The 18,145-nt window shown below is 30.5% G+C and overlaps 1 protein-coding gene across 1 annotated transcript in view; it reads left to right on the top strand.

Moving 5' to 3' along the window:
- The window catches only part of LOC107859272 (low-temperature-induced cysteine proteinase), a 7,722-nt gene extending 6,426 nt beyond the window's left edge, over positions 1 to 1,296 (top strand). The window contains exons 5-6 of the mRNA XM_047406860.1: positions 5 to 240; positions 1,002 to 1,296. Coding sequence (XP_047262816.1) covers positions 5 to 240; positions 1,002 to 1,145 — 380 coding nt within the window. The 3' untranslated portion in view covers positions 1,146 to 1,296. The remainder of the gene's footprint in view (positions 1 to 4; positions 241 to 1,001) is intronic.
- The last annotated feature ends 16,849 nt before the right edge of the window (positions 1,297 to 18,145 follow it).

Here is an 18,145-nt window from a genome sequence, read left to right as displayed (position 1 = left end):
CCACCCCCTCCACCACCATGCCCTCCGCCCCCTCCACCACCTTTTCCAAAACCAAATGAATGTGGAGATTGGTATTATTGTCCTGAAGATGAAACATGTTGCTGCGAGTTGCATTTCTTTGGCATATGCTTAATTCATCACTGCTGTCCTTTTGAGAATGGTGTTTGCTGTCGTGGATCAGACTTTTGCTGTCCAATTGAATATCCCATTTGTGATGTTTATGAAGGCCTCTGCTTCAAGGTACGACTACTTGTCTTACGCTTTGTAACATTCAAACTGTAATAAGCAAATGTATTCCTTTCATTGGAGTATTCAAAATCATTAGAAAGATAATTTTAACTATCTTATTGACTTTTAATGACTTCACCTCTTTCTTCTTATTTTTCTTCTCTTTCAAGCCTTTGTAAGAGTTGGTCATCTCTTATATTCTGGTACTCTATAGCAACTCTATGCAAATCCTCATTCCAAAATCTACGGCTTGAATTGCACCATGTAAGCGAGAGAGTAATATTGGTACTTTGGAGCATGAGAGAATATTTGGGAGGAATATGTTACTGGAATTAGGATATGTTTTTTACTCAAATTGGAAATCTATCGCCTATATACCTGGAAATTGTAGTCATACACATCATCTGTATCCAAAAATCTTGCTAGAGCATCTGGTGTTCCCCTCTCTGCCTGTTTGTATCTGTTCATGACCAAAATCTACTAAAGAGAGCCCTTCAATCTTCAATACACCAAAGAGGATGCAAATATCTTCGTCGATCTCGTTGTCTTCATTGGTTTTCCTATTTATGAGTTTCCAAAGGGTGCACATACTAGAGAAACAGGTACAATGTCAAGGCAGTTAAATGCCAGAGAACTCATAGAGTAGGCCATTCTTGATAATTTGCTTGTACCAAGAAGTTGGGAGTTTAATCAACACAATAGGTTAATAACAAAAAATATTCTGTTGAATATCTTCTTATTGTTTACTTTCATACTTCTTTTCCTTATTGCAGCGGTTTGATGATACTGTTGGAGTGGCAGCAAAGAAAAGACAAATGGCCCACTACAAGTTACCATGGAGTACAAGCACTAAAGAAAGAGAAGAGATGGGCCAAACTCTGAAATGGAGGAGGAAGCATGTTGCCCCAGTGTTCTAAAGTTAAACAATTGTTATCATGCCATTCCACATTCTTAAGAATACATTTAGTTGTGGTTCTAACACCAAGAATTTTGATGAATCAAACTTGTTTGTTAGCTCATAGCTGGAACCACAAGCTCAATTCCTTAATAAATCTTGGTTGTGCAAAAGTATGAATTTCTTGAAATAAAGGACTGGAGAGAGAGTTATGTAGCCCAAAAATTCGACCCGCCACAATGCCACATGCATTTCATCAGCAGCCTCACTATACCTTCTGATGAAGGTGGTCTTGGATGTCTTTTAACCGTTTTCTTATATATACTTGAAAGACAATGGTGTCTGTGGAGCAGGATGCCACAGTTTATTGGACTGCATGTGTGTTTTTTTTTCAGTGTACGTGATGTCTACCTAGTTGCATGATCTTCAAATCTATCAACATTTGACATGAGTAAAAGAAGAAGATTATGGCTATTGAGTCTTTATGTTGTGTACATTCTTGAAAATAGTCATGAAGAAAAACTTGCATGGTGACTGATAACATCATGGGCTGGAACCTATATTGCTAAGTATGGCAAACTCTGGGAGTTATGACAAACTCTGGAGTATCTTCGAGTTCGGATTGAAGAAACAGAAAGGCTTGTTATTACTTACTTGATATGAAAATTATGATTTAATATTTTTATTAATTTGTCTCATTTATATTAAAAGACTTAATGTTGGACGCCAGTGGCTGCATGGCTTAAGTTACATTCTTGGCAGCAGCTCTCACTTATTAATCTTGAAAGAGTTAATGACCTTTATTTGGCAGTAATCCACATACGTTTGCATGGCTGATAATTCAGCCTCCAAAAAACGTCCAAGAGCTTTACTCCCTCTTTATTTCCTTGTGTTTTATGACAATAGTTAGTGGTGGTAGAATGTGGACATAAGTTTCATGTAACTTTTGTAACTTTCATTCTTAATTTCACCATTACCCTGTTCTTTATGTGGTGCAACTCATGTAACTCTTGTAACCTCTAAGCCATTGATATTCTATCTTTACTACTCCACATTCATTCTTATTCATTGCATGGAAGATTTCTCACCTATAAATAGAGGTAGTCTTTCATAGTTTTGGTACACATATACACAAGATAATTGAGAGTTCACAAAAGATAGTTAAAAAAAAGAGTTCATTAGTTGAAGGGGGGTGTTCTTTTGGTGGAGTTTTGAACTCAACTCTTGTTCAGAGTTGTTGAGTTGTTCTTTGAGAAAAGGCTGTTGTATCCTGGAGGGGACAAGTCAAGAAGATTACTGCTGGACCGGTGAAACATTTGCTGCAGTGGGCTTGAATTTCTTTAAAGAAAGCGAGATATCCGTGCCTCAGCCGAAGAAGAACATATTCTTTTATTTTCTTCACTTGTAATTTTCTGTTGTAAGTTAATTGTAATTTCACCAACATAGGGAAGTATTTTTCATTATAAAAGTTGTAAGTAATATAATACATATATGTAGTTTATAGTAGGCTGTGACATGGGGCTTTGAGCTCTAGGTGACAAAAGAGTTTTAAAATGAGGTGTGAGTGACCCAAGTCTTAATAATTGAGTGGAGGTGACAATTACTTTAGGATTAAGAAAGTAAGAAAAGTTTGAAAATAACCCACAAGTTTTTTAATTTACACTTTGATCCAATGTAAAACCTAATATAACTAGAAATGGAGGGGAAAAGAAGGCACGTTTCTCTCTCTTCTCATTTATTGGAGTTTTCTCTCTCTTCGTGATTTTTGTTGTTCATTGTTGTTGCTTTATTCATCATCATCTTCTTCATTATCATCATATTGTTCTTCATTATCATCTCTTCTTGTCCATCATCATCTTCTTGTTGTTGAACATTATTATTACCGCTACTATTGCTACTTGATCAAATTTTTTTAGGTCAAATTTTATTCGTGTATCACTTGGGAATTACTTATAGGTATTTTAGTAAGTAAAATTATAATTTTTAGTTGAATTTCTCATCTGGGTGTATCTGCTACTGCTGTTTTTTCAACAATGGATAAAACATGTAATGTGAATCCAACAGATGAGTAATCCGTTGCAACATATATGACTAATCTGTTGCACAGATGGGTAATCTGTTGCACAGATGAGTAATCTGTTACAACATATTGACTAATCTGTTGCAAAAGATGAGTAATCTATTGCAACATATATGACTAATTTGTTGCAACAGATTACTCATCTATTGGATTCGTATTATAGTGTTGTAATATGAATCCAACATATGGGTCATCTGTTGCAACAGATTAGTCATCTGTTGCAACAGATTACTCACTTGTTGCAATAAATGACTCATATGTTGGATTCATATTGCAGGTTCTATCCATTGTAGCAGTAGCAGCTATACCAAATAAAAAATTCAACAAAAATCAAAATTATACTTACAAAATCACCTATGAAGTAATGTCCAAGTGATATACGAACAAAATTTGACCTAAAAAATTTTCAAAAATTTCAACAAGGGCACAACGAATAAGTGAAACACATGAAAAATTTTATGAAACAGATAAAGAAGACAAAAATAGTGTATCATACATCAAATGCAAAAGGATCAAGGGGACAAACGTTTGAGTTCTCCTAAAAATATTTAAGTTCCCTAGTATTTTAATTGCTTTCTAATGAATGACCCATCTATTATAACAGATTTTCTATTTGTTTGATAATTTTCAACAGATGAATCATCTGTTGCAACATGTTAGTCATCTGTTGATTCAAATTAAGCTATTATTAGTAATAACTAAATTGATTTAGCTAAAATTAAAGACAAGTCTTTAAGACAATGGGACAAACATTTGAGTTCTCCTAAAAATATTTGAGTTCCCTAGTATTTTAATTATTTTTCAACAGATCACCTATTTGTTGCAACAAGTTAGTCATCTGTTGCAATAAATGCTTATAACAGGTAGTCATTTGTTGATTCAAATTAAGCAATTATTAATAATAATTAAATTGATTTAACTATAATTGAAGACAAGACCTTAGACAGAGGGGAAAACGTTTGAGTTCTCCTAAAAAACATTTCAGCTTTAGTATTTTAAATTGCTTTTCAACACATATTTTGTCTATTTAGTAATTTCCAATAGATGAGTCATATATTGCAACAACTTAGTCATCTGTTGCATCTATTGCAACAGATGTCTATATCTGTTTGATAATTTTCAATAGATGAATTAATTGTTGTAACATGTTAGTCATCTATTGATTCACATTAAGTCATTATTAGTAATGACTAAATTGATTACTAAAATAAAATATGAATTAATAAGTTCAATTACAGTTTCAATTAATCTCATGGTAATACACGATCATCTAAGTATGTTCGTCCTGAGTAGAGTGATCAATTGACCAAATTTATTTGAAATGATTCAAACTAAGTCATCATTAGAAAATACTATATTGATTTAACTAAAATTAAAGATGAATTAGTAAGTTCAATTACGATTTCAATAACTCTCATGGTAATTACATGATCAATTAAGTGTTTCGTACTGAGTAGAATGATTAATTGACCAATTTTATGTGAAATAATTCAAATTAAACCATTATTAGAAATAACTATATTGATTTAACTAAAATTAAAGATGAATTCGTAAGTTCAATTACAATTTCAATTAATCTCAGTAATTACATGATCAATTAAGTGTTTCATCCTTAGTAGAATAATTATTTAACCAATTTTATTTTAAATGATTCAAATTAAGTCATTATTAGTAATAACTATATTGATTTAACTAAAATTAAACATGAATTAGTGAGTTCACTTACAATTTCAATTAATCTCATCGTAATTACATAATTAACTAAGTGTATTCGTCCCGAGTACAGTGATCAATCGATCAATTTTATTTGAAATAATTCAAATTAAGTCCTTATTAGTAATAACTAAATTGATTTAACTAAAATTAAAGATAAACTTACAATTTCAATTAATCTCATAGTAATTAAATGATCAACTAAGTGTATTCGTCATGAGTAGAGTGATCAATTGACCAATTTTATTTGAAATGAATCAAATTAAGCCATTGTTGATATAACTAAAATTAAAGATGAATTGATAAATTCACTTACAATTTCAATTAATCTCATAGTAATTACATGATCAACTATGTGTATTCGTCTCGAGAAAAGTGATCAATCGACCAATTTTATTTGAAATGATTCAAATTAAGTCATTATTAGTAATAACTAAATTGATTTTGACTAAATTAAAGATGAATCGATAAGTCCACTTACAATTTCAATTAATGTATTCGTCCTTAATAGAATGATCAATTGATAAATTTTATTTAAAATGATTCAAATTAAGCTATTATTAGTAATAACTAAATTGATTTAACTAAAATTAAAGACAAGACCTTAGACAAGGGGACAAACATTTGAGTTCTCTTAAAAACATCTGAGCTTTAGTATTTTAAATTATTTTTCAACATATATCCTATATGTTTGATAATTTTCAACAGATGAGTCATCTGTTGCAACAACTTAGTCATTTGTTGCAACTGATGTCTATATTTGTTTGATAATTTTCAATAGATGAGTCATTTATTGCAACAGGTTAGTCATCTGTTGTAACATATGTTTATATTTGTTTGGTCATTTCTGTCACGCCCCAAAATCCCATCGGACCGGACTGGCACCCGAAGCCGAGAAGGCCAGGGAGAACCCGTTCAGATACCTGTACTTTCACTTACATGTCACCAAAAATTTGGACAGCACTTCGGTGCATATAGAAGGGTCTAATTACCTGTATCAGCACAACACGCAGAAATATATATATATATATATATATATATATATATAATACTTGGCCGTCGGGGCCACCACATATACAAATATAACATCACTATATAAACTTCCATGACTTTACCCTTCCTTATGTCTACAAAGTCTCTAGGATATACATGACATAACTAGGGTCGGGACAAACCCCCGCCCACACATGACTCCTGTACAATAACAAAACATAAGGGACCGACTCGGAAAGCTCCGAAGAAAACTGGAGCTCACCAACAATAGCTGTATGACCTGGCTCCTATCTATGCTGTGAATAAGCTGAAGCACCTGTGCCTGCAGCATGAAATGTAGGTCCCCCGTGAGGGACGTCAGTACGAAATATGTACTGAGTATGTAAAGCTGTAAATAATCATATGTGATATGGGGGATCAAGAAAATCAAACGCAAGTGAATAAATCATAATAGAAGTGAACCACACTTCATAAACACTTTTAGGATCATGTACATTATCATTAATCTGAATTGGGTTCTTGAATTCAAACACATTTGTGGAACGGTATACATTCGTTCATTTTATTCTTCATAATTATCATTCGCCATTACCTCCTCCTCCCGAACCTCCAACCACCTAACAATAATCAATACTGTACCATACTGTGACCATTAGGCTGCCCCCAGTACATATCAACTGTAATCATATCAAATATCGGGATCTTCCTATGCTAGGCTTAAGCCCCTGAGCTACTACCCACACGTATATCAAGTAACACACATAAAAGATCTTTCCAATAACTTAGTTCAAAAGCTTTTGAGATTATTACATTAGTGTTCATGCCAATATAGTACCGTTGGAATAATGATACATCAATAGGAACCAAGTAATAGACTTTCTATACAATAACGATGTAATAAAGACTCATTGGTACATCAACAATGTGTTTCGGAATCATCAATATCACAACAATGAAATAGGAGCCTTTTGATATATCAATGAAACATTTTGACACTTTATAGAATGGAAACAACTTCGCTGGTAATGTAGAACAATACATGTTTTTGGACAACCTCGGAAACTTACTTGATGGAACATTGGTGTTTTCATGCCAAAGAACATCGTTAGAGTATGCTTTACATACCTCATTGTAGATTCGGATACCAATTCAACACAACTTTCCGCCTTTATAAATCACTTATCTACAATGAAATGTTTGGCATCTAGTATTAGCAACCCAACACCACAATTCTCTTCCATAATTCCATACAACCAATATTTGCAAAGCATTCCGAAAACCAACTTGAACAATAGGTTTATGTGTATATATATATATATATAATCATCATTTCAATACCACATCATCACACCAAATCCCTTCACAATTCAACATAATCCAACCATGCACCAGAATAATCCAACATCATTTCCAATCATCTTTCAACAACAATCAAATAACATACTTCTTATGCTCACATGCATATATATATACATATCCATATAAATAACACCAACATAATTTACATCCTTACCATAAAATGGCCCTTTTGATTTCGAAGTCCTGTTGGCACAAATAAGGGGTGCTTCTCGAAGCCCTCGAGACGGTGAACACAACTACGGAATCAATTTGGATTTTCTACGGTTGAATCACAAGATAATTGGAGTTGAACTTAGGCTAGGGTTTCTTATTCTTCAATAATTGGATGATAAATGATGGATATGAGGCTAAGTATATGTATATAATGACCAATTTTCGTCCATGAGGTGATGGAAAATGACCATATTGCCCTTAAAATTTAAGTAAATCCGAATCTGTCCATGGTGGACTGTTTTGATAGGCTAAAGTAAATCGACCATAACTCTTTGCTCCGATAATGGATTTGGGTGAAACCAATTGAATTAGAAAGAAGACTCTCAGGGCTTCTCATCGATATATAGCAGCTCGCACAGTTCATTTTTTACAAGGAGTTATGATCGTTTAAAGTCTACCCAAAAATTTGTTTGGCTGCAGTACTTTTGTGTGCAGAAAATTTCTGCACATTTACTGTTCATTGCGTCCACCGTTGTCAAGTTTCGAACATGCTCGCTTATATCCGATACTCATCTGTTTTCAGAAATATTTATATCGTTGGAAAGCTAACTCGATAACCTTGGCATAGAAACTTCGACGAGCAAATTCCGGTATAAATAAAGTTGATTCCTATACACATATAATCAAACTATACATTTGAAACCATCTCAAAATAATCAATACTCATACTTAAACTCATATATACCTAACTTATGATCAATACATATACTCCAACACATATAACCATGACTAATGCACGTAATTAAGTACGGGGTGTTACAATTTCCAACAGATGTCTTTATCTATTTGGTCATTTCCAGTAGATGTCTTTATATGTTTAGTCATTTTAAAAAGATTACTCATCTTTGAAACATGTTAGTCATCTATCGATTCATATTAAGCCATTATATTAGTAATAACTAAATTTATTTAACTAGAATTAAACATGAATTAATAAGTTCAATTACAATTTTAATTAATCTCATGGTAATTACACTATCAACTAAGTGTGTTCGTCCTGAGTAGAGTGATCGATTGACCAATTTTATTTGAAATGATTAAAACCAAACCATAATTAGAAATAATTATATTGATTTAACTAAAATTAAAGATGAATTAGTAAGTTGACGTACAATGTCAATTAATTTTATAGTAATTACATGATCAACTAAGTGTTTCATCTTAAGTAGAATGATCAATTGACCAATTTTATTTGAAATAATTAAAATCAAGCAATTATTAGTAATAATTAAATTAATTTAACTAAAATTAAAGATGAATTGATGATTTTAATTATGATTTCAATTAATCTCATAGTAATTACATGATCATGTAAGTGTGTTAATCTTGAGTAAAGTGTTAATTGACCAATTTTATTTGAAATGATTCAAATTAAGATATTATTAGTAATAACTACATTGATTTAACTAAAATTAAAGATGAATTGATAAGTTCAATTACGATTTCAATTATTCTCATATTAATTACACGATCATCTTAGTGTGTTCGTTCTGAGTAGAGTGATCAATTGACTAATTTTATTTGAAATGATTCAAATTAAGTCATTATTAGTAATAGCTAAATTGATTTAATAATTACAATTTCAATTAATCTCATAGTAATTACATGATCATTCAAGTGTATAACTTATTGCAACAGATTTAATCTGTTGCAACAGATTAGACATCTGTTGAAAATTATCAAACAGATATACACATATGTTGTAATAGATTAGTCATCTGTTGTTACAAATGTCTTTATCTGTTGGTCATTTTCAACAGATGACCAATCTGTTGCAACATATGACTTTATCTATTTGTTATTTCCAACAGATTACTAATCTGTTGCAATAAATGACTAATCTGTTGCAACGAATGTCTTTATTTGTTTGGTCATTTTCAATAGATTACTCATATTTTGCAACATCTTAGTCATCTATTGATTCATATTAAGCCATTATATTAGTAATAACTAAATTTATTTAACTAGTATTAATAAGTTCAATTACAGTTTCAATTAATCTCATGGTAATTACATGATCAACTAAGTGTGTTCGTCCTGAGTAGAGTGATCAATTGACCAATTTTATTTGAAATGATTCAAACCAAGCCATAATTAGAAATAACTATATTGATTTAACTAAAATTAAAGATGAATTAGTAAGTTCACTTACAATTTTAATTAATTTTGTAGTAATTACATGATCAACTATGTGTTTCGTCTTAAGTAGAATGATCAATTGACCAATTTGATTTGAAATAATTAAAATTAAGCAATTATTAGTAATAACTAAATTGATTTAACTAAAATTAAAGATGAATTGATAATTTAATTACGATTTCAATTACTCATAGTAATTACATGATCATCTAAGTGTATTCGATTTGAGTAAAGTGTTAATTGACCAATTTTATTTTAAATGATTCAAATTAAGACATTATTAGTAATAACAACATTGATTTAACTAAAATTAAGATGAATTGATAAGTTCAATTACGATTTCAATGATTCTCATATTAATTACACGATTATCTTAGTGTGTTCGTTTTGAGTAGAGTGATCAATTAACTAATTTTATTTGAAATGGTTCAAATTATGCTATTATTAGTAATAGTTAAATTGAATTAATAATTACAATTTCAATTAATCTCATAGTAATTACATGAATATTTAAGTGTATAACTTATAGCAACAGATTTAACCTATTGCAACAGATGAGTCATCTGTTGAAAATTATCAAATAGATATACACATATGTTGCAATAGATTGGTCATCTGTTGTAACAAATGTCTTTATCTGTTGGTCATTTCCAAGAGATGACCAATCTGTTGCAACATATGACTTTATCTGTTTGTCATTTCCAACAAATTACTAATTTGTTGCAATAGATGACTAATCTGTTGCAACAGATGTTTTTATCTGTCTGGTCATTTTCAACATATTACTAATTTGTTGCGACAGACGATCAATCTGTTGCAATAGATGTCTTTATCTATTTGGTCATTTTCAATAGATTACACATCTGTTGCAATAGATGGGCTATTGTTATCAATCTATCTTTAATTTTGTTGTAATAGTAAATAATCCTGTGTTGTTATATAATTTTAGTCTATGACCTTGCTCTCAACCAAACACTTTCTTTCCTGTAATTGAATCTTTCCACTCCCGAATGCTCAAAATCCTACACCTCTCAACATCTTAAAAAAATAGGCAGAATGGAAAAAAAATAAAAATAAACTCAGTCAATCAAATAAAGATTTTCTTATTCATTACATAAAAAATATTTACAACATTAGGTAGATCCGATAAAATAAATTACAAATGATTAAAAAAAATATAACCTAATAATAATTATTATTATTATTGTCAATCGGAAATTCATTGGGCAGCAGACCCCTCAGCCTTCGAATCCCACAAAGCACCCTTGCTGTTGCGGTGCCCAACTCTCACTCGAGTTCATGAACCAGCCTTTCAAGTTTCTACACGGTGTCAAGCAGAATCGTGATGTACCAAATCAGATCAGTCATATCTAGAACATGCATGAACAAATAACGTAAACACTAAACCACATATAGTATCAATTGGTAGTTTAACAAAAAAAAATGTGAAACTTAACTAGAAAATAGATGCATGTTAATAATTTTCATATTAGAACAAGAAAATAAAACATACCTCAACGGACGAACAAGAAATTTATTTTGGAAGAGAAGTGATTGAAGATATAATGGCAATTCTATGCAAGACAAGATGCAAGAGATAGAGCTGAGGAGACCTATTTATAAAAGATTGAGTGAGTGAGTAGTGCAGTGTGTTAGGCAAAAAATCACGACCGTTCACCTCTTTTTTAATAATTATATCTCTTAATTAAATCAAACTTGGTAACTTTTCGATTATTTAAATTAAAAAAATAGATTTAAATACAAAAAAGGTGAAAAGTCATAACTTTTCATCTTTTTGGCATTTTAGTTATTTAAATTAAATAGCTACAAAATTGTGTTTATCATATTTTTTTTCTACTATTTATTTACGAATCATTTTTTTAATTAAATGATCGAAAAGTCATGACCCTTGAGTTCTTCCAACAGATGATCTGTTTGTTGCAACATATGGTCCATCTGTTACAACAGATGACCCTTCTGTTGTAACATATGACTCATCTGTTGGAGTAATTGATTCATTTTTGCAACATATGGTTCATCTGTTGCAATAGATTGTTCATTTGTTGCAACATAGTATTTATTTGTTGAAAAAATAAATCAATAGCAAGATTTATTCAATAGAAATAACAACAAATCATCATTTATCAATACACCATTTTTACCATGAGATTAATTAAAATCGTAATTGAACTTACTAATTCATCTTTAATTTTAGTTAAATCAATATAGTTATTTCTAATGTTGGATTAGTTTGAATCATTTCAAATAAAATTTGTCAATTGATCACTCTACTCAGGACGAACATACTTAGCTGATCGTGTAATTACTATGAGATTAATTGAAACTGTAATTGAACTTATTAATTCATATTTTATTTTAGATAAATTAATTAGCTATTACTAATAATGGCTTATAGATGAATAACATGTTGCAATAGATGAGTAATTTGTTGGAAAAGACCAAACAGGTAAAGACATTTATTGAAAATGACCAAACAGATATAAACATCTGTTGCAACAGATGACTAACCTGTTGCAATAGCTAACCCATCTATTGAAAATTATCAAACAAATATAGACATTTGTTGCAATAGATGACTAAATTGTTGCAACATATGACTCATCTATTGAAAATTATTAAATAGACAAGATATATGTTGAAAAGCAATTTAAAATACTAAAGCTCAAAGTTTTTAGGAGAACTCAAATATTTGTCCCCTTGTCTAAGGTCTTGTATTAAAGACTTGTCTTCATTTTAATTAAATTAATTTAGTTATTATTAATACTTGCTTAATTCGAATAAATAAATGACTAACATGTTCTAAACATCTGTTGCAATAGATGACTAACTTGTTACAATAAATAGATAATCTGTTGGAAAATAATTAAAATATTAGAAAACTCAAATATTTTTAGGAGAACTCAAATATTTTTAGGAGAACACAAATGTTTGTCCCATTGTCGTAGAGACGTCTTTAATTTTAGCTAAATCAATTTAGTTATTACTAATAATGGCTTAATTTGAATCAACAGATGACTAACATGTTGCATCAGATGATTCATCTGTTGAAAATTATCAAACAGATAGAAAATCTGTTGTAACAGATGGGTCAACTATTAGAAAGCAATTAAAATACGAGGGAACTTAAACGTTTTTAGGAGAACTCAAGCGTTTGTCCCCTTGATCCTTTTGCATTTGATGTATGATATATTATTTGTTTCTTCTTTACCTGTTTCATGAAATTTTTCATGTGTTTTACTTATTCGTTGTGCCCCTATTTAAATTTTTGAAAAAAAATTTAGGTCAAATTTTGTTCGTATATCACTTGGACATTACTTCATAGCTTATTTTTGTAAGTAAAATTATGATTTTTGTTGAATTTCTTATTTGGTGTATCTGCTGCTGCTACAATGGATAGAACCTGCAACATGAATCCAACATATAAGTCATCTATTACAACAAGTGAGTAATCTGTTGCAATATATGACTAATCCGTTGCAACAGATGACCCATATGTTGGATTTATGTTACAACACTATAAAATGAATCCAACAGATGAGTAATCTGTTGCAACAGACTACTCATTTGTTGCAACAAATTAGTCAAATATGTTGCAACAGATTACTCATCTATTGCAACAAATTAGTCATATATGTTGCAACAGACTACTCATTTATTGCAATAAATTAGTTATAAATGTTTAAACAGATTAATCATATATGTTGCAACATATTACTAATTTGCGCAACATATTTGTCATATATATTGCAACAAATTACTAATCTGTGCAATAAATTAGTCATATATGTTTCAACAAATTACTCATCTGTTGGATTCACGTTACATGTTTTATCCACTGTTGAAAAACAGCAGTAGCAGATACATCCAGCTAAGAAATTCAACTAAAAAATAACAAACATTAAAAAAATAACAAAAAACATAAAAAAAACAAACACCAACAAATCAAGTTCCTCGTTTTCGTCATAACTTAAAAGCCGTAATTTTTTACCTGTGAAAATAAAAAAAAAAGATGAAGAACTCGAAGTTGTTGTCGCCGGAGAATGTTGTCACGTCGATTGACGGTTGAAAGTAAAAAAGGAACGGGCAAGAACTCAAAACTTTTTGTTGTCAGAGGTTGAAGTTGCACAAGATTGAAGGGTGAAATTTAGAAAGTTGTTGGTTGGAAGAAGTTAGAGAGAGAAACTATCGAAAGAAAGAAAAGAGATTGATTTGCAGAGAGAGGAAAGTTTTGTGGGTGTGGTTTAATTTGTATTTTTGAAAAGATTAAAAAGTTTGAAAAATATTAATTAAGTTCACAATTAACCCAATCAAGTTTTTAAATTATGTTTGACCCTTTAAGTTGGTCAATGTCACCAATCCTTTGTTCAAAACTTAAAAGACACCTTTCCTTCAACTTCTTGACATACCATGGGAGTACAATTTTTTTTCAAATTTTAGTGTGTTTAATTTCCTTTTTAAAAGGACTTGTATGAAAAAATATGGTATCTCATGTAATTTTCTTTGTAGAGTGTACAATTTTTTTTTCCAGAGATATAGTAAAATTTAGGTAAATAGACTCTTGAAACGTGATAACTATTTTAAATTTAAAATGGAGGGAATGTTAATTAACTATACTAACCATCAAGGAATAATTTGACCTAGCTTGTTATCTCCAATTTGTGAAAGAGTAGTGTAGAAAAAGAAAGTATACTCATTGAAATAGTAAAATAAAGAAATTTAATCTGGCTTCCAAATACTATTTACATATACTTATCGTATATAATATCTAAAATTTACATATATACACCAACTAAAATTTCCTTATTACATAATATACCAATTTGACAAAGTATTTACACATATACCAAAATATTTATAAAAATCCCTTTATTTTCAACCTTCTCTCTCTTAAAACATTATACATATCTAAAGAGGTTTTCTCTTCCATATTTTACTCCCCCATATCCTCCCACAACACCCGATAATTACTCCATAATTGAATCTCCTTATTCTCGACAAAATTGAAGAATCGTGTTTCTGGGGGTTACAATTTGTATGTTTGAAGTTTTTTTTTCTTTTTTTTTCAAATTTTTCAATTTTTAAAATTGACCGTATATTTTTTGTGGTTGCATGTTTGTTTTTACCGTATTTTCAAGTTTAGTAGTTCGATTTTTATGTTTTCTTCATATAATACATTTTCGATTCTTGGTTTGTTTTTTTGTTTTTTCAAAATTACCTATATTTGTATTTTTCAGTTTATTTTATGAATGCATGTTTATTTTTAAGGATTTACAACATTTTTGCAAGTTTTTTCAAGTTTCGTAGTTGATTCGGGTTAATCGAATTACTGAAAAAATTTGCTAATGGATTCTTGTCCTAACTTTAGTTTAGGACTTAGTCAGTTAGATGTACCTGTTGGGTTTGTTCCTGGTACATTTGATTTTGAAGAACCCGATTTCTTAGATAATCGTTCAAAGCATCGAAACGATCCCACAACAATGAAGAAATTGAAGGAAGCGGCCACTTTCAAATCAAAGAAATCAACTTCAAAAACGGCAAGTAAGAAGAAGTTTGATGATTCCGGTAGACCACGTCTTCCGAAGGTATTGATAAAACATTATACTTTACTTATACATTTGATGTTTTTATTACGTATAAGAGGCATTTGAATCTGGGTGTGTTATTATACATTTATGAAATTTTTGTTATGTATAATGTTGGATTATACATTCTGACAACATTACATGTCATATATGTTTAAGGTGAATTGTTTAATCTGACATTATACATTGTATATACTTGATTATTAATATATACAATGTATAATCTGACATTATAGATTGTTTAAGGTGAATGCATGTTTAATCTGACATTATACATTGTACATTATACATATATGTTTAGTGAGGTATTCTTAATGTATAAAGTGACATTATACATCTGCTAATGACATTGAATTTATGAAGTGACATTGAATTTAGTGAGGTTTTCATAATGTATAAAGTGACATTATACATCTGAATAACTGATATGTCTTTCATGTATATAATGTGAACTATTATAGTATTATACATTGCTTATACATTCCATTATACATTGCTTTCCATACTCTTATTATACATAACAGGCATTTTATGGTTTAGTTGATGTTATACATTTATTGAGGTTTCATAATGTATAAAGTGACATTATACATCTGCTAATGACATTGAATTTATGAAGTGATATTGAATTTAGTGAGGTTTTCATAATGTATAAAGTGACATTATACATCTGAATAACTGATATGTTATACATGTTTTTAATGTGAACTATTCTAGTATGCAACATTATACATTATTGCATCTAGAAAATGTGTAACTTTTTATGCAATTATTGTATTTTTTTCAGGGCATGAAATATCGTATGGATAAAGTCCTGGAGCACTCTTTGCATATTTTGAGCTTATGCAACCGTGGTTTTGCTGGAGACATAAAGTCTTATTTTGAAGAAGATGTTTTGGGAGCATTTAGAAATACGTTATTTGAGATTTTTCTTGACCTTCCGCAGTGCAACTGGATTGGGCAGATTTCAAAATGTCTCCTTATGCTAGAAATCCAACAAGAAATTAAGGACGAGATATATGTGTGTGTGCAGGGAAAGATTTTGAAATTTACCATGCTTGAATTTGTCATTATCACCAGCCTGAAATGCACCGGTGATATTGATGAGTTTATGTATACTTCATCATCAAAATCCCCTTTGATGTCGAAGTATTTTCCTGAATCTGGAGGTGGTATAACTAGGTCAAAACTGATAACACATGTGAAGATGGGAAATTTTGAGAACTCTGAAGATGCTTTGAACCTTGCGATATTATATTTTATTCATACATTCATGTTATCTCAGCATAAAGAAGCACCAATCAGTGTAACTCACTTCCAAATGGTCGAGGATGGTCGCTACATACACTTTCCATGGGGAAAGATAACTTTTGAAAAGTTGATCAACTCATGGCGGTAGGATTTTAGAGTCGCAAAGCAGTTATATTCTTTGGGTGGAATACCCCACGCTCTAAATGTCTGGACTTTTTAGTATTGCTCTGCGTTAGATTAAAAAATTGCTTTGCAATATGGAAACATCATCCCAAGAATACTTAACTGGTCTGTTGAGTGTACAAGGCCTAAGTACGAATCTTTAATGTCTGACATGTTCAGTAAGGTAATTGTATAACATGTTAAATATTTTTATTTTATACTCACTTTTTCAAAGTTCTAATATTTTATTTTAAAATAATTCTTTTCGGTGTTCTTTCAAGAATTTACAGCCTACAAATGAAGAAGTTCGTACTTTAGATTTGTCTTTCTCTGAGGATTTTGTGGTTTTTGATCCAATATCTGCTGCTTCCACTTCTGTTGCTGCAAAAATACAAACGGCGGCGATGAAGATCAATCGCGTGTTGTCACTGGAGATGACGACTATGATGATTTCATCACTGGACCTACTCAGGAATTTCTAAGAAAGGCTCGTTTGGCTAAACCTGTATCAACTGAACAACTATCCAAAAGAAGAAAAACAGTTATGTTTCAGAAAGTTAGTCCAGTTGCGACAGATGGACAAAAATCAACAAGTTCTCATTCAGTACGTCGTGTGTCGGGTATGTTTTCTAAAAAATAATAACAATTAATAGATAAACTATAAATTCGTGTGTCTGATTTTGATCATTGTCATTAGTAGAAATTGGTGTTTCCACTGATCACGAACAACTCAAGTCTGTTCCTTCGTTTTCCTTTACGCCTGAAGGACTTCTAAGTCTAATTTAGATATGGAGCATATAAAAAGTTACATCAAAACATATGTAATTTAATTTTCTTATTCAGAAATTTTAATTTAAAAAAACATTATTTGTTTCTAATATCTTATTGTTTATCTGTACGTTATAAGGTGAATGGAAAAATTGCTGAGCTGAAAACACTAATCTCCAATATATCTACTAAGGTTGTTAAATCATTGAAGAAAGAAGAGAATAAAGAATCTCTGGTATAAAATAATTGTTTCGTCAAATTTTTAATACTTTGAATAAATACTCATACATTAGTATTATTCATGAAATATAGGAAGAGAAAATTATTCATCAACAAGAAGGTGCAGAAGATGGATCAAAAATAAATGACAGTGTTCATAAGACTGATTTGTCGGTAATGTTAATCTAAATTAAATTGGCATGTTACGATAAATCTGAATATCTCCAACATCTTAACCTATTTTTGTTGGGTTCTTATACAGCATAAAGATGAGTGCACGGGATCAGTCATTCACATAACAAATGATGACCAACAGTACTTGAACCTTTGAAAATAGAGATCCAAGATTGTGTCCACATTCATACTGAATGTCCAACAATAGCTGAGGTTTAATTCGATCAGAAGTTATATATATGATATGTATAGATATGGTTATACAATGTAGATATGAACCCATTAAAAAAATTTCATTCGTCATTATATAAATTTGATTAAATGTACAGACATCTACTTGTCAATTTT

The sequence above is a fragment of the Capsicum annuum genome, chromosome 2 (genome assembly GCF_002878395.1).
Source record: "Capsicum annuum cultivar UCD-10X-F1 chromosome 2, UCD10Xv1.1, whole genome shotgun sequence".
Lineage (NCBI taxonomy): Eukaryota > Viridiplantae > Streptophyta > Magnoliopsida > Solanales > Solanaceae > Capsicum > Capsicum annuum.
Note: the sequence above shows the minus strand (reverse complement) of the source record. Positions and strands in the feature narration are given on the sequence as shown.